The 27,843-nt window shown below is 42.9% G+C and overlaps 2 protein-coding genes across 3 annotated transcripts in view; both read left to right on the forward strand.

Annotated features, from left to right (window-relative positions):
• The window catches only part of camk1a (calcium/calmodulin-dependent protein kinase Ia), a 43,584-nt gene extending 23,772 nt beyond the window's left edge, over positions 1-19,812 (forward strand). For both annotated transcript variants that reach the window (XM_078946743.1, XM_078946744.1), the window contains 8 exons: positions 993-1,131; positions 1,239-1,365; positions 1,583-1,658; positions 1,729-1,841; positions 1,916-1,994; positions 2,618-2,705; positions 3,371-3,536; positions 17,514-19,812. In XM_078946743.1, coding sequence (XP_078802869.1) covers positions 993-1,131; positions 1,239-1,365; positions 1,583-1,658; positions 1,729-1,841; positions 1,916-1,994; positions 2,618-2,705; positions 3,371-3,536; positions 17,514-17,617 — 892 coding nt within the window. In that variant the 3' untranslated portion in view covers positions 17,618-19,812. The remainder of the gene's footprint in view (positions 1-992; positions 1,132-1,238; positions 1,366-1,582; positions 1,659-1,728; positions 1,842-1,915; positions 1,995-2,617; positions 2,706-3,370; positions 3,537-17,513) is intronic.
• LOC144992079 (protein FAM200A-like) lies at positions 7,449-8,861 on the forward strand. Its single transcript, XM_078946745.1, has 2 exons — positions 7,449-7,810; positions 7,898-8,861. The coding sequence occupies exons 1-2, from the start codon at positions 7,601-7,603 to the stop codon at positions 8,642-8,644; spliced, it is 957 nt and encodes a 318-aa protein (XP_078802871.1). The 5' UTR covers positions 7,449-7,600; the 3' UTR covers positions 8,645-8,861.
• Positions 19,813-27,843: the final 8,031 nt, after the last annotated feature.

Consider the following 27,843-nt stretch of genomic DNA (forward strand, 5'->3'; position numbering starts at 1 on the left):
TACCAGAACTCTTAGAGAAGAATTAACTTATCTAAATCTACAACTACATATTTCAAGTCCAGCAGACAAGCTTCATCCAGCCGTGGTTGTGGGGACAGTCAAAGGCGCGAGTCGAGCCGGAGACAGGAACCACAGCCAGGTGTAGGAGCAGGAGCAGAGACGAGGTACTCGGTCAGGTACAGAGCAGAGACGAGCCAGAGATGAGCCAGAGACAGGAACCACAGCCAGGTGTAGGAGCAGGAGCAAAGGCGAGGTAAACTTTTAAGTGTGACCAAGCACAAAAACTGATACAACTTTATGCTGACCACTCCTAACATGATGCATATTGTGTCATTGTCTGCACACATTTAGAGGGCATCAATAGCTACTTGTTATTTTAAAGGGTATTTTAAGAGGTAATTGTAAAAACAGGAATGGTTACCAAGTGGCACAGCAAATGTTTTAAGTGTGGCTATATTAGGCATCGTATTTTCAGTGCGGCCGTGAAAAAAATTAAGCGCTGGCCACACATATTTTAGAAAGTATGAGGGAATTGTCTTGAAAGTAAAGTTAAATCATTAAAGTTACATTTCTATTCAATTCCTAAACATACTTCTTTCATGCCATGGGGTTACAGAAATGTGCAGCTGGTAGGGTAACCTACTTGTAGAGAACTTTGTCTGCTATGACACAGGATTTACATTTATCGCTGATGTTCTTTCACTTTTGCGTTTCTTGTGTGTCTCTTTGCTGACTATGGCCTTGCTCTCTGTGCAAGCTTGTCTCCTCCTCCTCCTCCTCCTCTTCCTCCTCCTTTCTGTGACCTGGAAAATTATGTCAGCAAATTTTTAGCTTTAATTTGGATTTCTCAGTGCCCAAAGCAAAAAGGCCTTAATTTTTGAGCGTTCTTGTTGAATTGCACAAGTCTTTCCTTTTGCTTCAATGGATTCATCCGCCTGAAAAGACCCAATATTTTTCATAAAGAATGCTTTTCTTTGGTTTGGTCTTTTCAGGGTGTCTGGTGGAGAACTGTTTGACAGGATCGTGGAAAAAGGTTTCTACACAGAGAGAGATGCCAGCCAGCTCATCCGCCAGATCCTGGATGCAGTCAAATATCTTCATGATATGGGGATTGTCCACAGGGACTTAAAGGTATTGCAGCTTAGCCAACACAAAAATACCTCCAGCTAGCGTGAGTTTGGAGCTGCTCCCTCCCTTCCCCGAAGCGCCGGCTTTGATCCCCCTTTTTGTCGTTTTAGCCTGAGAATCTGCTGTATTACAGTATGGATGAGGACTCCAAGATAATGATCAGTGACTTTGGGCTGTCAAAGATTGAGGGAGCGGGCAGTGTCATGTCCACCGCCTGCGGCACTCCTGGATATGTAGGTAAGGAGCGGATGGTTTTCTGGCTTCCATGAGAGCTGCTTCAGCTGACATGTCCTCTTTATGGAACATGAGAGGCGCTTTTATCCACCACTCAGTCAATAGCTTCACAAGTGCTCTCTGCTGTTTAATATGACCTGCCAGATCCTACGGTTTTGCTAAGAGGTCAAGATTTCCATTTCCCTGTTAAGTGTGATTGTGCTCTGTCCACTTCTTTCAGCTCCAGAGGTGCTCGCTCAGAAGCCATACAGTAAAGCGGTGGATTGTTGGTCTATAGGAGTCATTTCTTACATTTTGTAAGTTTTCCTTTCTGATGAACCTATAAAAGCAATATTTTTTCGTAATGAATGTCTTTCGCCCCCTCAGGCTTTGTGGATACCCCCCTTTTTATGATGAACACGACGCCAAGCTGTTTGAGCAGATTTTGAAAGCTGAATATGAATTTGACTCTCCGTACTGGGATGACATCTCAGATTCAGGTGCTGCTGAAATGTCTACAGCATAGAGAATGATGAAAAGTGTTCAATTAATACATTCATATATCTTTTGGCAGCCAAAGACTTTATCTGCCACATGATGGAAAAAGACTCACTAAAAAGATACACGTGTGAGCAGGCTCTCCAACATCCATGGTAGGAACATTTATGTTATAGATTAGAAACAGATTTCATTTAAAGGGCAATCAGGTCATAAAACCTCAGTAAATTGGAAAATCTTGTTAAACCACCTTTCCAGCTGTTGACTTAAATAACTGTTTGCTGTGTAATCTTCACAGACTACCACACTGTTTCTGTGGCATGTTCGTCTTTAAAGACCCACTCAAATGAATATGGTGTTTTTACAGTTTTTAGCATGTTTTGTAGCATATAAAGACATTTAAGCTTAACATCGTATTATTGAGTATTTTTTTCATTTGAATTGTAGTCAAACAGAAGCAGACTTCGCTTGAAAAAGGTCAAATTTATTACGTAGCAAATACACTGGGTGGGCCACCAGCTCCCTGCTCTGACCTCTAAGTGACAGGGGAGAAAGAGGGGGCGGGGTTGCTCCGCTCCAACAGTTCTGCCCAGAACTTGGAGGTAAATGAATGAATAGCCACTCTGCAGAAACTAAATCCAAGCAACAGCAAATGACAGGCAAATACCAGTGGCAACGCCTTGTAAACAGATCCAAAGATGATCGGCGTGGGTCTTTAAAGCTTTGCGGTGAACTTGACTGTAAGCCTACAGTTCTGTCATTTCTCTGTGGCTTGCAGGATTTGTGGTGATACAGCTTTGGACAAGAATATCCATGAATCTGTCAGTGCACAGATCAAGAAGAATTTTGCCAAAAGTAAATGGAAGGTCAGTGAGGATCCTGCTGCTGAAAGAGGAGTAAACCTGTCTTTCTTTTTTCATGGAGCCATCATACTTCCAGTTCCACACTGTAGTTCCACTCAAAGCAGTTCCTTAAACGGTTAAGTGGACTTGGCATCTCATTGAAGTTGTACTTTGGATCAGAAGCTGCTGGTGGACAGAAATAAAGTTTTATCTGCTTATAGTAGAGATGTCCTTTGTTTGCTTTTTCTTGACATGGATTTGACTCGTATGATCAGCTCACATCCAGTGTTTAAAAAATAGAAGTCCATATAGTATAATCTGATAACACATTATATATTCATCTTTTTGACTGATCGTCCACTAATACTAATGTGTTTAAAGTATTTGAACCACGTGGATGTCTGAAGTCCTTAAGCTTACACTTAAACTATATAGTTCAAAGCAGTTTGACTTCTTCACAAGCAGCAAAACAGTCCGTTTAGTAATGCTACTGACTCTAGAATGATTAGCAGATATGCTTATTTGACTTAGTCCTTTTATTTTACATCTCCAAAACAAAGCAGTTTGTCTTCATTATTGAGTTTTTATGGAGATTTATTTTCTTTTCCTGACATTTTCACTATCTGTTCACATGTGAGCATTTTTTTCACACCTCCAGTCCAAACCCTCCTCCATTCTTCCCCCTGCAGCAAGCATTTAATGCCACAGCAGTGGTGCGCCACATGCGGAGGTTGCAGCTGGGCACTAGTCTTGAGGGACCCAGTCAGATTACTCCCACCAGCCCCTGCCATGGACATCTGCTTCCAGAGGAAGAGGAGGAGGAGGAGGAGCTTGGAAATGAGGAGGAGGAAAGCTGTAAGTAAGAAACGTGACTTTATAGATTACTGTACGTGCTGACAGGAGGCGGATAACAGCAATAGACCAGAAAAGTTATTTGAAGATATCGTAGATGGTTTCACAATATATCTTTGATCTTTAAAGAATCTCTTAGAAATAAATACCCAAACTAGGAATGCAGTGTTAAACAGATATTTAATGCAATGTTTAAGGGCAAAACTGTGAATGTTGAGTCCCTGTTTCAGTGGGTATTATAAAAAGGCCAGGGTACTGGAGAGGAGAGTCCGTCCGATAGTTGAAAGCCTCGGAGTCCCCCCAGAGGAGCTGGAGGAAGTGGCCAGGGTGATAGAAGTCTCATATGCCAGTTTCAGAGTCAATAAAGAAGAAAATGTTGTCTGGAAACAGACGTGTAAAAATGATACAAGGTTTAACCCTTGTTCTATCTTAGATGACCCCCCCCCCCCCCCCCTTCCATTGACGTGTTCTCCCCACCATGACAAAGGTGGATGAAGGTGGAAAGATTTCATGTAATCCATGGACACCAGTGAAGATCACAAATCATTGAAGAAAAAAGGTTCAGAGCACTGTCTAGTGGGTCTAGATGACCCAACTCCCAATGTTAAAGTGCCTAGGATAGCACAAGGGTTAAAATGAAGAATTTTCTTGCAGTCATGAGTTTTTCTTTTCTTTTTAAGGTTCAGACTTTGTTCATGGGTGTCCACCTTTTTAAATATGAAAATCTTTTCCGTGTACCATCAAAAGGCCATGACTGTATTCACACTGCCCTTAGCAACGCACGTTCAAGCGACCACTTCCAATGAAATGTCTATGTAAACGCTCGTATATGGAGGTTTTGACCTCCCACGTTCAAAGCTCACGCGTTCACACATCGCTACTCAAGTTTCAGACTCAAAGCCACTGAACGTGCGTTGAAAGTTAAGCTAGGTCGGACTTTAACCAGTCAGGGACTCGGATTTGGTAGTGACGTATGGATGGCGTACTTTTTACTTCCCGGAAGTGCCAACCGCTTGAAAATTGACTGTGGAAGAGAAATTAACAAGTGCGGTTTGTGCCTGGCTGGAATCCTACAACACCAAGTCTCTTATATATCGGAATAGAGATGTGAAAGAAAAATCCTGGAGCAGGATTCACCTTCGAGATTTCACGCCAAGCCTCTTCCAACCGTAGGTGACAGGCATGCACTAGAAATCAGTAGAAAAAGGAGAAGAAGCCCCTCCCTGCTCGCGCAGAGTGAACACCATAGGCTAAAGACGTTTAGCACACTCAAGGACATATGACCTGACCGCTGTGAACGTAACATCAGGAAAAAGAGGCAGCTGGACTTCTGTAATATAACTTAAGTACTTTAACCTGTAGTAGTCTGTGTCCTGTTTGATCTTTTATTCATTTATGTTTTAAACTGATTTTTGTGATGGTGCTTCATATCCATCTTTTTAGTACAACCCCAGCTTTTTTTTTTTACTGATATTTATTTCATTATATTATCCAATCATTTCACTTTGAACCTGAAACTGTCCAAAAAACTCAAATCCAAGTAGGAACTTTTGTCATTTTTTGCAGCAAAACACACAAAAATACATTACATTTTGAATGAAAAGAAAGCTAATGGACGAGGCTGGGGGTGTCAGTTTCATCCCTGCGTCATTGTAAACAGTTGATGTGATTGGCAAACACACCGTTGAGTTCTGGGTAACCCTAAAGATAAAAAGAGACCGCTATGAAATAAACAAATTTACAAATGTACTCTTCGATTTTGTCACTTAGTGATGGGTCAGACTGACTGTATGTTACGAGTCTTTAGTCTTATTTGTTCATTTTGGGACAAGAGTTTGTGGGATAAAAAAATCAGTTAAGGAGGATCAACAAATTTAAATTAATAATAGAACGAAATGGAAGGTTTGATTGGTCTTTAATTCCTTTGTAAATCACTTTTCATTTTACTAGAGGGAGGAAACTCTTAGCTAAAGTCAACAGACTTTGTCTGTGAGAAAAATCCTGCAGTTTTAGAAGATTAGCATTTGAGATTGGATGACAAAATAACACACAGTACAAACCTTCACTGTTAGGGAAGAGAAGGAGGAGAATATCCAGCACTTTTAACTTGGAGTTTCTGACCTTTTTGCTTGTCTGTCAGAGGGATTTCCTTGTTGCCACAGTCAGAGAGTGTCAACAATTTAGGTCATGTTAAAAAGATTTATTAATATAAAAAAGAAAGAGAAAAACACAAAAAGTAGTATTATAAAATTTAGAAATGCAGGAGAGACCCTGTCAACAATTATTGTACATACTGGATTAAACCACTGAGGAGAAAAAATGTTTTAATTTAAATGACTAAATATGTAGTAGGTTAAAAAAGCATTCAGAATATAAGACACAATCACATGGAAAAGACAATTGTGTCCTATGATTTAAAAAAAGACAAGATAGGACAAACTGACTGCCGACCACATCTGCTCCCTTCTGGAAGTGTGTGTGAACACCACATCTGTCCAGATCAGAAACCACATCTAAAGACAAAGACGAGGCTGTGCCACGAAGGGAGTGGAAAGAGGAGTTTTAGACACAGAACCAGGCATGTTCTGATCATAGAGATACATAAAAGGACCCTAACCCACCAGGAACAAAGAAGAAGTGAGCGCATTTGACTCTTTGGCGTTAACATGTCTGTGGAACGGAGTTAGGAAAGTGTCAGTAGGTCTCCTGTTACCTCAGGGAGTAAACTGCCGTCAAACAAACCGGACGAAGAAAAAAACATTTGTAGTCCTTAGCAGGATCAGACGGGCTTCAACGTTCTTTTCCTTAAGTTTTTTTTTCAACAGTAAAGAAAACTTTTTCATTTCATTTCATTGTTCTTAACATCTGAAGAAATGCCCTGGTAACCCTTGTGCTATCCTAGGCACTTTACCATTGGGAGTTGGGTCATCTAGACCAGTGATTCTTAACCATGGGGCCGCGGCCCAATCTCGGTCCGCGAGCGCCAAAAAAAAATCTGTTCTGAACCTGTGGGCCGCGACGGCCGCCACCTGAATGCCGCTTCCTACCACTTGGTGACAGTGAGACATCAGTCAGGCTTTGTGGTATGCGCCCATAGAGCCTCGGCCAAATAAGTTAATTGGTCAGCCTCGGGCCGGGTCGGGCTTTAATACCAGGGGCTGGATTTTTTAAGCCCCATCTTACCTAGTGTGTGTGTGTGTGTGGCCGGTGGAGGGGTTGGGGCAACGGCGTGGTGTGTGTGTGTGTGTGTGTGTGTGTGTTTGGGGGGCACGAGCGTCACTGATTGCTGACGCACCACGTCTCGCGCTGCTGCAGTTTCCCGGGCAAACGCTAGGAGATCCAATTGATGGTAAGATGTACTAATGTTCTCTCTGTTAATAACGTTAACTTTATAACGATCTATTTAGGTCAAAACTTAATGAAAGAGTAACTTAAACATATTATAACAACCCTGAATTAAATCACGACTGCAGGTGGCCTGCGTCCCTCTCGTTCTGTCAGTTGCTGGACTAGAGGTAAGATCGGGACTAATACAGAGTTTAAAAAAGAGCCTTTGGACAACCGCAAGACCATGTTCTTTCTTGGACTCCAACTTGTCTTGGAGTCTTACCGCAGACTGATGGCACAATGTCCGTTTTATTTGTGTTAAAACTGTCGAAGATTTTTATTTTCTGTCCTCTGACTGGCAGCACAGTGTCGTTGACATTCTAGTGTGGTAATTGTTCTCTGATGCTACTTTTTATAGAATAAACGGAGATCCTGATTACAAGAGTAAAGAAAACAGTTGCAGAAAACATGGAGAAGTTTTTAAAACGAAAAAATGAAGTACAAAGTTATGCCAGTCCCTCTTCAAAGGCGAAATTTATACGAAAATACAACCCCGATTTTATAAAGTTCGGCTTTGTGAACGGAGACAGTGAGGCAGAGCCCAGTGTGTTGAGTGTGGGCTAACATTATCCAATAAAGCACTAAAACCGTCAAAATTAAAGCACCATCTGGAAACCAAACATCCGAAGCTCATTGGAAAGCCAGTGGATTATTTCAAAAGAAAGGATGATGGGCTTTAGATGCAGAGGGGGTCTATCGTGTCACTGACTGGCGACGTTAAGTGTGCGTTAAAGGCCAGCTACCTCGTAGCCAGACGTGTGGCGCAGAGTAAGAAAGCGTTCACCATAGCGGAGGAACTGGTTCTGCCTGCCGCTGTGGACTTGTGCCGTGAAATGATTGGTGAGGCTGCAGCAAAGAAGCTCAAGACCATCCCGCTGTCGAATGACATTGTGAGTCACCGTATTGCTGACATGGCCTCAGACATTGAGCAGCAGCTTCTGGGGAGAATAAGAAAGAGCCCCTTTTTCTCTTTGCAGCTGGACGAGTCGACTGACGTCACAAATGCTGCGCTGCTGTTGGTTTTTGTTCGCTACCGGTGGGATAGCTCTTTGCAAGAAGACATTCTGTTTTGTGGAGAACTTCCAACTCGGGCTACAGCTGAGGAATGTTTCCGCTGCATGGATAACTACTTCACTGAGAATGGCCTTGACTGGCAGAACTGTGTTGGAGTGTGCAGTGATGGCGCAGCGTCAATGACTGGCAGGCATCGCGGTGTCATCAAGCAGATACTTGCGCCAGAAGCTAAATGGACCCATTGTTTTCTCCACCGTGAAAACCTCGCAGCAAAAAAAATGTCACCGGAGTTCCATGAGGTGATGGATGTCACTGTGAAAACCATCAACTTCATTAAAAGTAATGCTGTGAACTCCAGATGTTTTGCTCAACTTTGTGAGGGCATGGAAGCAGATCATGTCCAGCTGCTCTACCATAGTGAGGTGAGATGGCTCTCAAGAGGGCTTGTTCTCACACGGATCTTTGAGCTTAGGAAGGAAGTTTTCTCCTTTCTCACTGATAAGAAATCTCCTCTTGCACATCATTACACCAACGCCACATTCATAGCTAAACTTGCCTACCTCTTTGACATTTTTTCACTTCTGAACCAGCTGAACATCTCACTTCAAGGGAGAAATAGCAACATATTTTTTGTTGCAAAGTTCAAGCTTTCCAGAGAAAACTTTCTTTGTGGAGTAAGAGAGACTGGACATGTTTCCACTTTTGTCTGACATTTTGGAAAGCTCACCTCAGGTGAAGATCAGTCATTCAGTCTCTCAGCATCTCTCACAACTGGCAGAGAAATTTGCTGAATACTTTCCTGAGGATCCCAGGGAGGGACACATGTGGGTTGTGGACCCATTTTCAGTTGATCCCACTGAAAATGATGTTGCTTTGCCCTCACATCTGGAATCACAGCTTCTGGAAGTTTCCACTGACAGCACTATAAAAGGGCAGTGGGGCAAACTGGACCTAGGTTCCTTCTGGATTGTGGTCTCATAGGAGGACCCACTTCTAGCACTGAGGGCTGTTAAAGTCCCTCTTCCTTTCACAACCACATACCTGTGTGAATCAGGATTCTCAACTATGGCCACAACTAAGTCCAAGGCTCGCAGCAGACTCAAAGCATCACTGGAGGCTACCCTTAGAGTGAGCCTTTCCCCCATTCCACCCAGACTGGATTTGATTATGTCTAAGAGACAGGCCCAAGTCTCGCATTGAGAGGTTAATATGAAATGTGATTTGTAGCATGTTAAAAAACAGACTGTTGTGGCTGTTGTTAATTTGTCACAGATTTGGAGAGTAACTACTAATTTGCCAAGTTCATCAGCATTTTGTAAGGTAATATTTTAATAAGCACTTTATTTAAGTGTCATTTACAGTTTATTTCATTTCAATATTATTTTTAAGTGTGCTTGCCTTATAAATGTTTTTGGAATTCTAATTTGTGCTAAGCATGACAACTGTGGTTTACCTGTTCAGTGTGAAAATAAATGTCTTTGAGATGATCATATTGTAGCATTTTTCCCACAAGATTTTACTTTAATAAACCAAAAAATGACTTGATTCAATTATTAAACACAAATCGTTTTATTATCGTTACTTCTTTTCATCTTTTAAGTATTTATTATATTCTTTTCGTATCTGGTCTAATGGAAAAAACTTTTGTTGCTACCTCACATGTGTTACTTCAAATTAATTTGACATTTTCACACATACAGATGAGGAAAAAGTGCAAAGTTGTGGAAAAAAAGCCTAAATTGTCAGCTCACAGGTGCCGCCATATTGGCTAGAGTTAACTCAGCATAACTTAGACCAGGGATGTCAAAGTCAAATGCACTGAGGGCCAAAAAAACAAATTGGCTATAAGCCAAGGGCCGGACTGGTTCAATGTTTATTAAAACATATTGAAATGGTTGCACGTAGCTTATTGAACCAAGACCTAACATAGTGTATCATTTAATGATTAGATGAATAATCGGGAAAACATTTTTCAGCAGGCACACAGACAAGAACAAACTGCCTTCAAAGAAAAATCACATGTCCTGTATATTAAATGAATAAAGTAATATTTTCTTATGGCTCTGTCAGTAAGTTAAAGAGAAAACATTTTCAACAGGCAAACAGCAAAAAAGCAATTTTCCTTCAAAAACAAAATATGTTCCTTATATCAAGATAAATGCATAAATGTTCGGGGTAAGGCTCTGAGCTGAGGAAATCCTCAGGATTGAGTGAAGGTGCTGATCAGAGTATGAAGGCTCCTGTGTGATGTTTTGTTTTGCTTCATCAAAGAGAACAGTCGTTCACACAGGTATGTGCCGCCAAACATAGAGAGCGTCTGAGCAGATTGGATCCGCAGCTCGGCCATTGTGTCGGGGATGAATGAATGATGAAGCCGAGGTTCGCTTGCTGCGCTGCAGTGAGTACGCTGGTTACAGTTGCATTGTGGGAAATGTAGTATTGGTGCGTGCAAAACACCAGCGGGCGGCTACAGCCTGCGGGCCGGTTCTAATACTAATCAAATATCATCCCGGGGGCCATAGATAACTCATTCGCGGGCCGGATTCTGCCCGCGGGCCTTGACTTTGACATATGTGACTTAGACGTTTCAAATATGGGGAAAGGGGGCGGGGCCGTATGATGTCGTATTTTCCTTTTGTTTCCGTCCACGCCCAGATTTACAGGGCTCCGCGCCCCTCCATGCTAATGCTAAGCACTTTAGCTCCAGTCTCCAGCGGTGGGCGAATATTTGCATCATGAATGTTTATCGGTAAGTGTTTGCTGTTTTTTTCACATGCCAGTAGGGATGGGTATCGTTAAGGTTTTAACGGTACTACTACTCTTATCGATACTGCTTATCGATCCGGTATTTTAACGGTACTCTTATCGATACTTTTTGAGGACAAAAAATAAATAAATAACAAATTAAGAACATAAAGGGTTTTATTTCCTCATTATGCAACACTTTTTTTTAATCAAAAAATTTTACTTTATACATGAGAATGTTCCAGACAGGATATTCATTTAAATTATTTAATTTAATTATTTGTATTCTTTATGAGAGTGATGTTTCCTTTGATCTTTTGTCCATTTTCCACAACCTTGAATAGACTTTTTTTGTCTGTAAAACACCAGAGTTAGGATTGAGTGAGATGATGGAAACAAATTCACTTTGATGCAGACTCCTTTTTATTCATTTATTTTTGTTTAAATCCAGTAAACCCAATAAATTATATTAATTTTACGGATGACAACTATCATTAGTCATTAATTATTATTAAGTATTAGGAATCAGCTGATAGTTTGTCACGGGTCTGGCATCATAATCGGTGAATCTAAGCCCCGCCTCTCTACCTGTTTGTTGTGTGTAGAACACGCCGCCCCAGCGTGTTCTACACAAAACAGCGCAACAAACGTTCATCGTAGCAGCAAGGTGGCGGCATGGTAGGGGCTCCTTGATGCAAACTTCATTAATTTTACGCAGAAACGTGTGTTCTTAGTCCAGGGCGCTCACGTGTCCCCTACGAGATCGCCACTGACTGTGTGTGCGCTGCCTTGTCTTGTGTGTGTGCGAGCGCGGCGCGTGCCGTCTGAACAACAGCCCCGCCCCCCGTGCACACAAATAGGCAGACAGAGCTCTCCGCTTCAACGAGAATACCGAAATTAATTCATTAATTAACGGAAAATTGACTGACTTGGTGAGTGAAATATGGCAGAAAACGGTTGTGGGACACAAAAAGAAAAAGTAACTTCTCCAGTACTGATAGCAGAACCGTTCAGGTCAGATCTTAACGATACTGCGGTCTTGAAGAATGTGGCCCCGGGGCTGGTTCAATACCGGGGCTCGGTACCCATCCCTACATGCCAGTGTGTAAAGCTTTTATACTCCAGGGGGGTATTCCAGGAAGCATGTTTAAACTAGCCTGACTTTGAGCCTGAACTCTGGCTGAAATCCGCCTGATTTTGCTTACTCTGGGTATGTCGGTTCCAAAAGACCGGATATGAGTTGGCGTAATTACGCTCGACTTGGTAACCCTGGGTTAACGCACGGTACATAAAGACATTCTCAATAGATCGCCGATTTCTGGAGTCACCATGGAAACGCGTGGAGAAAAAAAAGAAAGCGCGACACTTGAGACGGAAGTGAGACGGAGTCTGAGATTTTAATGACGGCGGTTAAAAATTATAAGTCCATCAAAAAAGTAACACGGCTGAAAAAAATTTAAATAATTTAGTTAAATTTATTCAAACTCAATAATTGTTTATACAACTCAAATTTACGTATTTATCTAACTAAATGTCACATTACTCCATTAATCTTTTTTCCATCTTAATTACTTAAATTTGTTGAACTTTCATATGTCTAAGTTTGAGCCGGCAGATATGCTCATTTTTACAACAATAAAAAGAACGGAAAAAAAATGCACCGAGTGCAAAAACTCACTAAAGAACTTTCCGTCACTGTCATAACAGCACTTAGCTGTAGGGGTGCTATATAAACTCATCATCCTATCCTTTACTCTCACTCATGGTGCAGAGACGTAAGCATAGTAAGACAAAATAGCTCGGCCAAACACGGTGAAACACAGTAAAACAGCTATACAACTAAACACATTTAGTAAAAAACTCACACTTAAACCCAAATCCGTCCAGACAGGCAAAGGGAATGATATCCCAGAATCCCTTGCGGTGCCGATCTAACAGCAGCATCAAAGTTACACCTGCTTAATTGAATTAATTTGAACGAAAGGAAAATAACTGTCTGAAAACTACGTGTAATTTTTAACAAAAAAATTCCTAACAAAAAAAATGATTTATCTTAACTGAAGCAAATAATTACGTTAGATCAAAGTAAAAAAGTTTATCTTTCCAACATCCATATGTGGTCTTATCACCCTCTCATGGTGGAAAAAGTATTATCTGAGCTTTTTCATCCACTAAATCATCTTCAAATGGACACGCCATGCTGCTTCACCTCTCTGTAAACAAACTAAGCTTCAACTAAACCTGCTCCGGACCAGGTTATGTTCAGAGCATGAGTTGCCATGGTAACTTGACCTACCCGGAAACATACCTCCATTTCTGGAACCGAAAGCTGAGGTTATCAACTTTCTTAGCCTCAAACTTATCGTGGGAGCTAGCATAACCTGCTTTCTGGAATACCCCCCAGCAGTGCAAGTGACATTTAGACAAACAATAAAGGTGTTTCCCCGTATTTTGGATGGAAACCGTCCTCCAACTCATAAGTTTGAATATTTATTTCCGCGGCCCTGATATGTCATATATCAAAATATACACATTTTTAAAACAATCATAAAAGTAAAAGATGAATGTGTAAAACGTCTTTATTTTTTTCTCATGTTGATATACACTGACCAAAAATATAAACGCAACACTTTTGTTATTGCTCCCATTTTTTTATGGTATGAACTCAAAGATGTGAAACATTTTCCACGCACAAAATAACCAGTTCTCTGAAATATTGTTCACAAGTCTGTCTAAATCTGTGATAGTGAGCACTTCTCCTTTGCCAAGACAGTCCATCCCACCTCACAGGTGTGCCATATCAAGATGCTGATTAGACAGCATGATTATTGCACAGGTGTGCCTTAGACTGGCCACAAGAAAAGGCCACTCTGAAATCTTCAGTTGTATCACACAGCACAATACCACAGATGTTGCAAGTTTTGAGGGAGCGTGCAATTGGCATGCTGATAGCAGGAATGTCCACCAGAGCTGTTGCTAGGGAATTGAATGTCCATTTCTCCACCATTGTAAGGATTCAGTGGTTTGGTTTTCTTTGTCATGTTTGAGGTTTCCTTCTTGTCAGGGACTCCAGTTTCAGGTTCATGATCCAGAACTGTCTTCAGTCCAGTTGATTGCCCTCAGCCTACTTAAGTGTCTTGGTTTCTGTTCATCCTGGTCAGGTCATCTGCTCTGTTTTGTCACCAGTTTGTTTCTCCCCATAGTTTTGTCATGTTTCAGTTTGTTTATTAGATGTTTTATTTTCTGTCACCAAGCTTGGTCTCCTGCATTTTGGGTCCTCCACCACCAGTTCCTGACAACCATAAGCCGTCTACACAGCCCAAGACCTCCACATCCAGCATGTCCACCTCCAAGATCGTCTGAGACCAGCCACTCGGACAGCTGCTGAAACAATCGGTTTGCATAACCACAGATTTTCTGCACAAACTGTCAGAAACCGTCTCAGGGAAGCTCATCTGCATGCTCGTCGTCCTCATCGAGGTCTCGACCTCACTCCAGTTCGTCGTCGTAACCGACTTGAGTGGGCAAATGCTCACATGCGATTGCGTCTGGATGAATCCCGGTTTACACTGTTCAGGGCAGATGGCAGACAGCGTGTGTGGCGTCGTGTGGGTGAGGGGTTTTCTGATGTCAATGTTGTGGAACGAGTTGCCCATGGTGGTGGTGGAGTTATGGTATGGGCAGGTGTATGTTATGGGCGAAGAGCACAGGTGCATTTCATTGATGGCATTTTGAATCCACAGAGATACCGTGACGAGATCCTGGGGGCCATTGTTGTGCCGTACATCCAACAACATCACCTCATGTTGCAGCATGATAATGCACGGCCCCATGTTGCAAGGATCTGGACACAATTCTTGTAAGCTGAAAACATCCCAGTTCTTGCATGGCCAGCATACTCACCGGACATGTCACCCATTGAGGATGTTTGGGATGCTCTAGATCGGCGTATACGACAGCGTGTTCCAGTTCCTGCCAATATCCAGCAACTTCGCACAGCCATTGAAGAAGAGTGGACCAACATTCCACAGGCCACAATAGACAACCTGATCAACTCTATGCCAAGGAGATGTGTCGCACTTCATGAGGCAAATGGTGGTCACACCAGATACTGACTGGTTGTCTGAGTCCCCTGACCCCCTCAATAAAACAAAACTGAAGATTTCAGAGTGGCCTTTTCTTGTGGCCAGTCTAAGGCACACCTGTGCAATAATCATGCTGTCTAATCAGCATCTTGATATGGCACACCTGTGAGGTGGGATGGACTGTCTTGGCAAAGGAGAAGTGCTCACTATCACAGATTTAGACAGATTTGTGAACAATATTTCAGAGAACTGGTTATTTTGTGCGTGGAAAATGTTTCACATCTTTGAGTTCATACCATAAAAATGGGAGCAATAACAAAAGTGTGTGTGTTTCTTCGGTCATTAACCTCTTTGGACCTGAGCTCATATTTCAGCTAAACTACACAGACAGGAGCACAGAATGAACTGCAGTGGTAACAGAACCCAGAATGTGACGTTCATGTATGTGAATGCAGGTCTGAAGAGGTTAAACATGACTGATGCTGCTCTGCTGCTGCAGACAGTCTAAAAGTAAATACTGAAATGTTCTTTTAAAAACAAACTTTGTTTTGAAAGATTTTGTTATAAGGTATTTACAAAGGAATCTTGAGCGTAAACAAGATTAAAGATTTTCCATTGGGTCTCCATCTTTGCAAAAAGAAATATTTGAGTAAAATCTGTTTTATTTTCCTTCCAGTTGCGGTCTGGATGTGAACTGGTCAAGTCTGTCAGGAAGTGCAGCTTATCAAAACCATCACAGCCTCTTTGACTTGCAGGTGTCCACGTCTGCCAGGGCGGACGGTGGTACACCGGATGAAAGACGACGTCCAGCAGCGGCGCGGTGCTCTTCCCGGCACAGAAAGTCTTATTCTGAAATTATGTCTGAAATAATTTATTCGGTTCTTAAAATGTCCAAATCAGACAGAGTTTTCACAGATGATGTTTTGTAACCTTGACGTTGTTCACAAAAAGCTTTTCCTCTTTTCTCATTTTCAATTCTTTTTAACTCGACACTCCTTTGCTCTGTGGCAGACAGCCATGTCAGCTGTTTAACCCTTGTGCTATGCTAGGCACTTTAACTTTGGGAGTTGGGTCATCTAGACCCACTAGACAGTGCTCTGAACCTTTTTTCTTCAATGATTTGTGATCTTCACTGGTGTTCATGGATGACATAAAATCTTTCCACCTTTATCCACCTTTGTCATGGTAGGGAGAACACGTCAATGGAATCTAAGATAGCACAGGGGTAGACTGGATCATATGTGTGATGTCAGTCACTTTGCAATCAGAGACGTTGTTTCTGTTGCATATCTGAATCCTGCCCTTATAGACATTGATAAAGAAAACAAATCCAAGAGGTCCACCTCTAGTGGACCAGACTGTTCAGTACACCTCCACCTGAAGGACACAAACCATTAATTGAAAGACACTTACGTTAACATCTTAGTCAGACAGAAAAGATGGTTTGAAGTGAGGTACAGAAGAAGCTGGTTTTGTTGGAAAAAATAAACATATCCTCAATAGAAATGGTGGATTCAGGTCCAGTCTAAGAGACTTACAAACGTAAGTCTCTTGAACGTTTTTGCTAACCAATTGATGGCTAAACCAATAAACGAATGTGGCTTTTTCCCTGAGAGCATAGAAACTATCTCTTGTACCGCTCCACTTCAATATTAAAAAAGCTTCATGGAGAAAAAGTTGCAAGTTTTTTTAGAAGAAAGTTCCACTTTCTCTCACACACCTAGGTGTGCGAAATTTGTTCTCCGCATTTGACCCATCACCTGGGGGAGCGGTGAGCACGTTTTGGGGGAAGCCCGGTCTCATGCGGAGAGACTGTCCATCCCACTCGGGACGGTGCCGCTCTTCTTTCTAGAAACATTTCTGCTAGCCTTAGTCGGTCAACTTGACAACCCAGAGACGAGACCCGGGCGCAGAGCAGCAGTGTAAAACACTCCTCTGAGCCTCCTTTAGGGTTAGTGCTGGTGCAAAACCCATGCAGGGAAAGTCAAGCAGGTCCGAGCTTTAGCTTATGTGCTGAAAGACAAGTGAAAGGAGGGCATCATAACCCTAAAGTGACAGACAGCAGTACTCACAAGCAGAATTATGATGTCAGTAACCCCTGTGGACCCCTGCTGGACTTACAATATGTAATTGTAGATTTAGATAAGTTAATTCTTCTCTATGAGTTCTGGTAAATCGCCTGTCCGTCCTGGGGGAGGATCCCTCCTTCATGTGGACACCCCTGAGGTGTTTTTCCTTACCGCGAAGCGGGGTCTAAGGGCAGGGATGTCCAGTTTAGTTTAGTCTGTTTGTTAGTTCAAATTAGTATTTTCGTATTAAATTCTATGTATTCATGATCCTTTTGATTTTATGTTTTACTTTTTCAATTACCGATACGAAGCCCATTGAGACGACTGTTGTTGTGAATTTGGGCTATACAAATAAAATTGAATTGAATTGAATTGAAACACACGTCCATGTATGAAGAGTTTTATTACAGAGCTCCATATGATCTTTGAATATCAGTACAAACGCATTTTGGTCCAAAAACATTGTAATCTATGCATTGGCACTAGCATGTGAGTGTCACTCAAAGCATCGATGCTGACACATCTAAGAAATGCAGATTGTAACTTTAGGTTCCGTGTGAAACCATTTCTGTATAACCTCAGACATCTGGATGGTCAAACTTCTTGGTGTTGTTACAAATATAAATGTCATACCTGGAGCTAAATGTCTGTTTTTGCATTTGTTGCTCTCGAACATTCAGTGTCCCATTATGAAGACGGCCGTCGAGGAAGCACAGAGGGTAGCGCCGACCACGACAGCCTGAGAAGCTGCACATACTGCTGCAGGCCAACCAGCCGCATCTGAACATAACCCCCGTCGTCATGGTGATACTGTATCCCTGGATCGCCTGGATCCCATCCTCCCAGTCTGGCCAGGAACTCAGAGTCCAGAGTACATCTGCACCCTGCAGGTCCTTCTACAACAAGAACAAAACATGATGAAGAAAACCGCCCAGCGGAGTCACGGCTTCTCTCTTTTTTGCTGAAGGGCATGCTCAGTTGTTCCAGAAGGATAACGGTAATTTGAAATGGTCTGACTGTATGTTTGTCCCTATTGAGCCTCTCCCCGTACTAAACATGGAGCTGATCTTTGATCACTGATTTCAGATTAGTGCTGTTTGTCAGTGGGTGCAGTACAGTCTAGTATTGAAGTTGCTGGAGTTTTGAAGCTTCATTTCTTTAAATACTTGTCCCCTTCTCTATGTCACATCTACCTCTAAGCACAGCTACTGTCTGCATCCAAGCTGCCCACACACTTTACTGGCAGCCTTCTGCAAGGGTTTAGTCAGACGGTGCCCACAGAAAACATGTTGCTTTGGGAGAAATTACCCAGACTGTCACTGCAGGGATAGTTCCTCACCATTTCCCTCACAAGGAGAGCTTTGTGTGGCCAAATGAACCTGCCATTCTGTCTGTTGAATCATTTTTGAAACATTCGGTCATTCTGTGTTTCTGTCTGTTTAGATGAGTTCATCATCCTTTACTTCTGATTCTTTTAGAAGTGAGGGGATTCTGGGGTTTACGAACTCTAAATTCTAGCTCAGACTGGACTTGTTGGAGGGTTTTTGCATGCCTCTTTCTGGGGAAACACGGAAAAGCATATTTACCAAAAAAAGAACACTTTTGAAAATTTGTTTGTTTGTTTTCTGTTTGTTCTGTTATCAGAGGCTCAGACTGGGATCCCCATAGGTCTGCATATGCACAGGCTCATGCTGTGTCAGGAAAACTGTTTGTAAAACCCAATTCAGTAAAAAAAACAATATTCTCCAGCTGTCAGTCTGGGGATCTGGCTCAGGTCCGGCTCCTGGTCCGGCTCTTGGTCCTGCTTTGGTCCGGCTCTGGTCCAGCTCCTGGTCCGGCTCCTGGATCTCAGTCTGGGGCTCTGCCTGCTGTGTGCTGTGCACCTCTAGTGGAAGAAGTTTTGATCTACTGTTTGCATGATCTGGTTAAATATATTACATGAATGATTATGAATTAATATAAACACACATAATAATTAATATGCTGTTGTACTGAATAATGATGTAATTCTGTAATTTTGAGCTATATAATGTGAAGTCATACCAGAAGTACTGTTGGCAAAATGCAAAACAGAGAATTTACAATCCGCAGTCGATGGTGAAGTCTCTGTTCTATCCTCTTATGACCCATTCCGTTTGTTTGTGTCATGATCTTTCATTATTTTATGCCCGGATAGTAGAAAACTCTTATATTGGTAAGATTTGTCAAACAGGGTAACTTTTCTGTCTGAGGACTCCTTTTACATTAAATCCTCCAGAGCACAACATCCACTCTGAAAGCCATAAATCCAAATGAAGCTGCTTCTCAATTGATTCTAACTCAGCAGTTTTTTTTAGGATTCAGCGGAAGAAAAGCTGGAAGATTATGTTGTAAGAACAACTCTTCTCAAGAACAAATCACAAATTCTCTTATCTTGATATGAATCATATTATGTCATGATTTAATGCAGAATACCTCAGCATCTTGTTATTTTGGAAACCTTTAAAAATGTGCATTTCCCTCATGAACTTAAATGTTTTCCTTTGTCCCATTTGTCACTGATGCATGCAGTACAGGAAAAGAAAACAGTAACTCTGGACTTAAAATACTTAAATTGTGGAAAATATGCAAACTGTGTATGAAGGGCTTCAGGTTTACTGTATAATAGCCAGTGTCGATGACTTGGATAACCTGGCTATTATGTGTTTCGTAACGACTCTGTTCATCTTTTCCTGGTTTCCTTTCAGCTGTGTTTTTTAGAAGCATCTATGATCTTGTCCAGACACACCTAAATACATAAAGAAACACATGTATATTATATAAATATATTTAAAATATAAGTATATATATATTGTATATCCTTTTTTGTAAAAGCTGTTTTGAGCTACAGTTGTATGGATGCAATGCATCATGGGTAGGTGAAAATGATGTGAGAAAAAAAAGATTTGTACCCACTGAGACACGACTGCAGGAAACGGAATAAAACGTCCTTGATATGCATTGTGTGTGCGTCATTGCACATTAACGAAACTTTGTCTGCATCCTTTACTTTTTGTGTTTCATCTGATGATCACACTCATCTTCCGGCGTTCATTTATGCCCAGCACACTGGGTAGCAGTTTGAGCAGAGATGGCCCGACTGATTTCTCTACAGAAACCTACTCCAGTTCTGCTGAACGGACCCCAGTGAGAGATAAAAGTCCCTCCAGCTTGTTCTAGGTCTTTCTCCCAACAGGACATGCCCAGAGGACGTCCCCCAGGGTACATCAGAAAGAGATCACTGAGCGTCTCCCAAGGGGAAGGAGCTCTCAGTACTCTGAGATCCTCCCGAGTGACAGATCTCATTCTTTCTCAGGGAGGGTCTTCAATTCAGCAAAATGTATTCAAGATCTTATCCTTTGAGTCCTGAGCCAAAGCTCACCACCGAAGGGGGGGTTGGAAAAGAGTTTAAACATAGTGTAATGTCTGTTCTTGTCTTACAGACATAAAATAGAATGCGGGACACTCTGCAGGTTCAAACTGTTAGACTTTTTATTCCTCCGTTGCTCTCTGAAATACATTGCAGTTCCAGTAGTTCATCAACTCCTTTTTTTTTATTTTTTTTTTACTTGTCCTGTCCAACAGCTGGGCAGACAGATGAGAGTTGAAGGCCTCTTGTGTTGGACATATTTTATTTTAAAAACAGAGGTTATGAATCTTCAGACAAACCAGAGGTATGTCTGAATAAACCCCTTTTGTTATCGAGACCAAACTTTATTCATTTGAATTATATTTGAAACTTTTTTGTGTTGGACCGGATGGAAAAGGAAAGGAGGGAAGAAGAGAGAGGGATATAAGAGGGGGGGATAGGAGGGTGATTATAAAGGGGGGTGGGGGGTGGGGGGGTAAAACCATGAAGCAGCATAAAGCAACACGTTTCTGGATGGTTATACCCATTACAGTGAGGTTCAGATGTAATACAGGTCTACAAAGGCGGGGCCTGTCCACACACGCATTCATATGTTATAACATAACTGTTGGCGCCGAAAAATATTCCCATGACAACATGTACACAATCCAAATAATATTCATACACGCATACTTATGCATTCACACCAACTAGTGTGAGATATTTCATTCAATCACGCAAACTTTTTATATAAAGGTGAGCTAAAACCTGTGCTCAAGCGAGTGTTTATGTCCTTCTAAAGTGGATGATGGAATGTAAACAGAAGGAGGGAGAGTGCCCAGTCATCCCCACACCAAGACCCCCGCCGCAGCAGTAGCAACAGCCAGAACCCCCCAACGCCCAGGGATCCCTCTCCCCGTCTTGAGAGAGCACTGCCGGGCCCAGGAGACCAGCACCCCGGGGACATGGCCGCCGTCGCCAAGGGCCCAGTACCCCCTACCAGGGATGGGGTAGGGGACAGATGGTCCAAGGTCCCACCTTCCTTGCGAAATGCGTGTGTGTTTGTGAGGGTGTGTGTGTGCATGCATGTGTGTATATGTTGGAATGTATATTTTGAGGAGTAAAGGGTGTGTGTACTAAGGGGGTGCAGTTAAAATTGGCGGTTAGGGCACTGAGGGAACATCTCCTGATTACTCACAGTGATGTCCCATCACCCCCCCTACCAAGGGCCCTACATGTCTAAGGTGCAAATAAAACCGAGAGAGGGGGGGCCCATTCCAAACGGAAACCATAGGAGGGGGACCACTGCCAAGTAGCTCGTCCCCCCAAAGTGCATCGCAGGCTAAACCCCCCACCCCCTCACCCTAATATGAGATTATATGAGGAAGGGGGTAAGTCGGGGACAGCTGGTAGACTGTTCCCAAGTGGTCAAACGGCCCCCCCCAGCCGCCCCCCCCCCCCAGCATTGGGCCCAGGTCCCCTCAGCCCAGGGGCCCCACCCCCGAAGCGGCCCCACCCCCGAAGCGGCAACCCCCCAGGCCCCACACCACCCACCCCACACAGAGAGAGAGGAGCTAGAAAGCACCGCCCCCCCAGAGCAGGTCCAGGCCCTCGCCCCCAGGTGCCACCCATTCATCAACTCCTTCATCGTGCTCTTTGCACATCAATACCCTCATGCCCAACTTACCAGTGCCCTCGACTGGTCATTTCTAACATTACATCTCCCCCTTCAAGTAACAATGTTTTGGAAAACTTAGTGAAACTAATAACTAATAAATAATAACTAATTGCCTTATAAAAATTCTAGGCTTCATACTATTACATTAAATTAAACATTCTTCCTTATTCTAGGCTTAAACTTATTATATAAAATTAACATTCTTCCTTTAACTCATTACCTGAGATGAACATTTTTCCTTTTTCTCTTACCCTCCTTTTCTTTCAAAACAGCTCCAAGAAAATGGCTTAACTAATGGAAACAGTTGCTGAAATACATCAACAAAGAAAGCATACATATTTCAGAGTTTTCTAATCTTCTCTGCTAATCTTCCCGCAAAAGTCCGAAATCATCAATCTAGTCTGACTGGGGCGTTGCTTACTCTGCCTGAGCGAGTGACGGTACCTGTCCCTGGGGAAGTTGTAGGAGTTTGTTGCTTTTCCCCTTCCTGCGTGTCTTCTAGAATGTGCTGGTTGGTGGTCTCACTGACAGGCTTAGGTGATGATGGGATGAACTGCAGGTGTCCTCTGTTTCTTCTGTAGCGCTCTTCTCGTTCTGTTTCCACGACGTAGGACCTTGGAGTAGACCACAGCTGATGTTGTCCATCCTTTCTGTCCGTCCAGTTTGGTGAGCACTGGGTCTCCCGGCTGCAGTGGACGTAAAAGTCTTACTCCATTTCTGCTTTTGTAGTAGTGAGCTTGCTTTTGCTTGGCAGCTCCTCCTCTGTGGCCCATCCCGGTTTCAGGTTTTTATGCAAGGTGGGTAGTGTTGTTCTTATTTTCTGGCCCATCAGCAGTTCCGCTGGACTGACACCTGTGGAGGAATAAGGTGTGGCTCTGTACAACATTAAGGCAAGAAATGGGTCATCCTGTCTCAAAATACTTTTAGCTGTCTGAACTGCCCGCTCAGTCTGACCATTACTCTGTGGGTAGTAAGGGCTTGGCGTGACATGAACAAAGTCATATTCCTGACTAAACTCTCTCATCTCTGCAGAAACTAGCTGGGGCCCATTATCACTCATCAGCACCTCCGGGATGCCAAAACATGCAAATGTGGCTTTCAGCTTAGCTACAACCTGACTGCTGGTAGTTGTGGGCTGGTTCAGTATATCAAGATATCTGGAGTAATGGTCTGATAACCCTAAATAGTGTTTCTTCCTAAACTCCAACAAATTTATGGCAACCTTTTGCCACAGCTCACTAGGGATCAATGGCTCCTTTCTCTTCGATAATTTGTTTTCCCTACAGAATGCACACATTTGCATAGTTGTCACAATCTCCTCAGACATTCTGGGCCACCACACAGACTGATTAGCTTTTTCCCTGCATTTAACCACGCCTTGATGTCCATCATGTATTCTCCTCAATATAATTCCTCTCATTTCTGTGGGAACAACAATGCGTCCTGCCTCTGATGAATAACCCATCAACCTCTGACAGTTCTCCTCTGACATGATAGAATTCCCTGACTGACTCCGGTACCATGTTTACATACTCAGGCCACCCATTTCTGATGAAACCTATGACTGCCTGTAGCTGACTGTCATTTTCTGTGTGTTCTCTTAACTCTATCATCCTGTATGTTGTGCCTGGGACCTGACTCATGACCACCTCAATATGTGTTGCCCCATCCTCATGACTAGCCTCATCACCATAACGCTGTTCAGGGCTCCCAGAGAGAGCGTCTGCTACCGCTAAGGTCCTGCCTGGGGCATACTCTGCTATGGCATTAAAATGCATGAATCTCATCAGTAACCTCTGGCACCTAACTGGTACACAGTCCAGGTCTTTGTTGTTCATCAGAGGTACTAGTGGTTTATGATTTGTAACAAACCTAAAAAATTCCAGTCCATACAAGTACTTGTCAAAGTGTTCGCACGCCCATACGCTAGCCAAACACTCCTTTTCGATCTGTGCGGATCTTCTTTCTGCATCGCTGAGGCGTCTGGAACAGTAAGCTACAGGTTTCCAGTGGTCCCTGTGTTGCTGAAGGAGGACGCCCCCTAGCCCATAGCTGCTAGCATCTGCTGACACAAGGGTGGGTTTGCTGGCGTCGTAGAAGGCGAGTATTGGAGAGGTAATCAGCGCCGTCTTCACCTTTCGGAACGCCTCACACTGTGCAGGTCCCCATGTCCACTCCATATTTCCTTTCAGTAGCTCATACAATGGGTGACCCACAGTTGACAGTTCTGGTAAGAACTTGGCTAAATAATTAACCATCCCCAAGAACCTTTTGAGTTCAGTTACATTTTGCGGCTGTGGAAAGTTCTCTATACCAGTCACTTTGTGTGGGTCTGCTCTGACGCCAGCCTCCTCGATTATGTGACCAAGAAAACAAACTTCTCTTTGTTTGAACTTGCACTTTGCTCTGTTCAGCTTGAGGCCTGCTGCTTCTATGACTTTCAGAACCTTGGCCAGACGTTGGTCGTGTTGTTTCTCCGTCTCTGCATGGATCAAAACATCATCCATAAAGATCTCTACACCGTCCAGGTTGGCAAGAGTCTCCGTCATTTTTCTTTTAAAAATTGCTGGAGCACTTGTTATGCCGAATGGAAGACGGCGGAAGGCGTATCTACCAAATGGAGTAATGAAGGTTGTCAAAATCTTTCTCTCTTCATGCAGGGGAATCTGGTAAAATCTGCTTGCTGCATTCAGTGATGTGAACACTTTTGATCCTGTGAGTTTCTGCAGAATCTCCTCCACTGTGGGCATGATGTACTTCTCCCTCTTTACAGCTTTATTCAGTTTCCAGAGATCTGCACAAATACGAACCTCCTTTTTATTGGGTTTGAGGACTGGCACCATTGCAGCACACCATTCTGTTGGCTGTGTGACCTTTTCAATTATGCCTTTCGTCTCCATGTGCTGAAGTTCCTTTTTCACCAGTGGCACCAGTGGTAAAGCTATCCGTCTGGCTGCATGCACCGCATATGGTTGGGCGTCTTCACGCAGGGCAATTTTTCTGGTACCGTTTTAAGCAGTCCTCCAGCTCCAAACATCCTCGAGCCTCTTCAATAAGCCCCCCCCCCCGAAAAGACAGTGAGAACATTTAGGACATTAAAATACAGCTGGAACTTCAAACATAAGTAGATGAAAGTACTGAAGGGCAGAGATGAAGGTCATATCTCAGCCGAGAAAGAGAAAAAAAAAAGACCAAAGAGATGAGATGAGATTTCCCAATGAATGAGGGAAAAAAAAGATGACATCTGGATAATCTGGTGAAAATACAAAACAAAAGAGACGGGGGGGGTCTGTATACCCCTGGAGTTGGGGGGGGGGCCCTGGTCGTACAGGGTGGAACGTGAATGACAAAAATGACTCCCCCTGGTGGCCCAAGACCAAAAGCTGAAATGGACTCCAATGGACATCACTGTACCCCATTTTTTATTTCTGGGGAAGACACGACAAAACAAAAATGGAGAAATGGCGACCCCCGGTGGACGAGGACAGAAAAGAAAAAATAGGGTTTTGGTGACCCCTGGTGGCCGGGGGCAGAAGATTATCTCCAAAACATACAAAAATAAATAAATAAACAGAGAAAAGGGAGCTACTTCGATTGTCAGGGACAAAACCAAAGGGTGGACGAGTGTTAATGACACCCCCGTCCCTTCATCCACACTTTTTTCTTTTTCTTTCCTCCCTTGAATAGCACAAGGGTTATCAAAAGGCTACTCTTAGTTTTTACCAACTAAATCCAATAAAAGAAGCTATAAACGTACTTCTTATTGTCCTGAAGTATTTGTCTGTCTTCTCTTTCTCCTTCTCTCATGTAAAACACTAACAGTTTTAGTGATCAGGTGGTTTATGTGGGGTCACACTCATACAAACACACGTAAAATAGATATCTAAATGTATTAAAATTGCAATCTAGATGTCTGTAAAACACTAACAGAGACGACACTAGTTAGTGCTGCACTGGAAGGAGGGAAATTGTTGTGGTGACAGCAGGAGCTGAGATGTGTAACCCAGTGACTCACACTGACAGAGGCCAGAGTGAGGCAGGTAAAACCAACGAGCAGTTTCATGTCTACAGGGAGATTGTTTAGTGACAGCTACATTTATCAATCTCTTGTCACTGAGGATCTTATAAGATTCCCCCCAGGGAAAACAGGTAAGGATCACCTGTGCTTAGTGCTAATAGGACACTAACCACGCCTTCCCGCTGTGACCGACTCACACAAACCTGTTTGGACTGAAGAATTGCTCAATGTATTTTGTCATGTAGTCATGTTCAATTAAGCCAAAACAGCTAGCATGTTGCTCAGATGTTAGCAAAATCCCAAATTAGTGTAAAACACCTTTTTATATGTAAAATGAGCTAGCATAATGCTAATATCACAGCCAAGAGTAGTGTGGAAAACTAAAGAAGTTTAATTAGCCCAAAAGGCTAGAATGATGCTAGCGTTTTGGTAATTTAGTTCAATAAAGTCATACAAACTAAATTTAGTTCAGAAATTGTGTAATTAAGTAAATGTACTTAAAAAAAGGCGATACATGTTCAATCAAAATATCAAATTGAGCTCAGGAAGCTGCCAGTGTTGTGATCGTTGCTATGGAGACAACCTTTGGGCAGCTGGGGGGGGGGGGGGGCAGAAAAATCCTTTTTAATGCTAGCGATCCAGTGAACATCGATGCTCGTGAATATAGACCACGATGCACTGTGTTTAAACAATTTTTTTCAAGGGAAATGGATTTAAATGTATTTTTTAAGTAAAAATATCCGCATTTTCATCTTCAGAACTCAGTGGATTCATAAATAATCGTTGCAAAACACTCACAACAAAGAGATTTTAACTTCATGAAATCGAGGATGTCATATTGGTCGTAAAAAAAAAAAAAGGAAAGCATGGTGTCCAAATTTATTTTGGAATCCAGGGCACTAAAAAAGTTTTTTACTAGTTAGGGCGGGAATTCAGACACAGCCAGGGTTTTATTGTTTTGACTGAGGCCAGCAGCCCGGAGTTTTCTGTCACTCCGGGCAGCTCCCCTCTTTCCTCTGCCTTGGCTAAGGCAAACTGACGCTAACTTTAAAGTTTCATCCTGGATAGTGGCTTTCACTCTCACTAGTCTTCGGCCTCCTTACTTGCGGCTAGCATACAGTCTCAAGGCCCGTACACACTGGGACGAATATTCGCCAGGCGTTATTCGCCAGCGTTTTTCACCACGTTTTTTGTGTTCACACCCAGGCGATTTTCGCTGACGATGAGCCGAGCGAACATGCAATTTCATTCCCTGACATTAGATGGCGCTTAATGTAAAACAGAAATACTCCTGTACACAAGGTGGCGCTGCGCAACTTTACGCTTTTTGAAGTCGCTTTTCACTCAGAAGAAGAGAGCAAGTATTTACGCGCTTGTCAGAATCAAACAAAGAAAACGTGAATATTTCAAGCACCAGTAGTTCCAACTGGTGCTTGGTTCGGGGATATTTTAAAATGTCCGTCATTATTTCTTCGCGGCAGTGTAGACGCTACTTGGCGTCTATCTTCTTCGCTGGTATGTGTGCTCAGCAAGGCAGTTTTGTGTTTGAGCGCCCCCAAGTTGTGTTTAACTGTAACTTCAGAAGCTCCAGACACGTGTGTAAAAGCGCCGTTCTCATTGGTCGAATAGATTTCGACCCGACGCGTCAAACCAATAAAACGAACCCAAGGCGTTTTTTCGCGTCGGTGTGCACACTCACATTGGTGCCCTTTGTTTAGTCACGAGGCGTTAAACGTCGGCGAAAATCGCGGGCGAAATTCGTCCCGATGTGTACGGGCCTTCAGGGTGCTGGATTTGGGGTGGAACCCTCCATGCATGATGAGGAGCTTTCGTGTTTTAACATCCGTGGTCTGTATCTCTGTCATGACTAGAACGCGGAGGAAGACCCAGATGCTGAAAACCCAGAAGGCAGAGGCAGGTGAGTGAAGAAGTAAATAAGAGGTTTTT

This window comes from Oryzias latipes, chromosome 5, assembly GCF_053564925.1.
Source record: "Oryzias latipes strain Hd-rR chromosome 5, Olatipes_Hd-rR_3.1".
NCBI classification, from domain to species: domain Eukaryota; kingdom Metazoa; phylum Chordata; class Actinopteri; order Beloniformes; family Adrianichthyidae; genus Oryzias; species Oryzias latipes.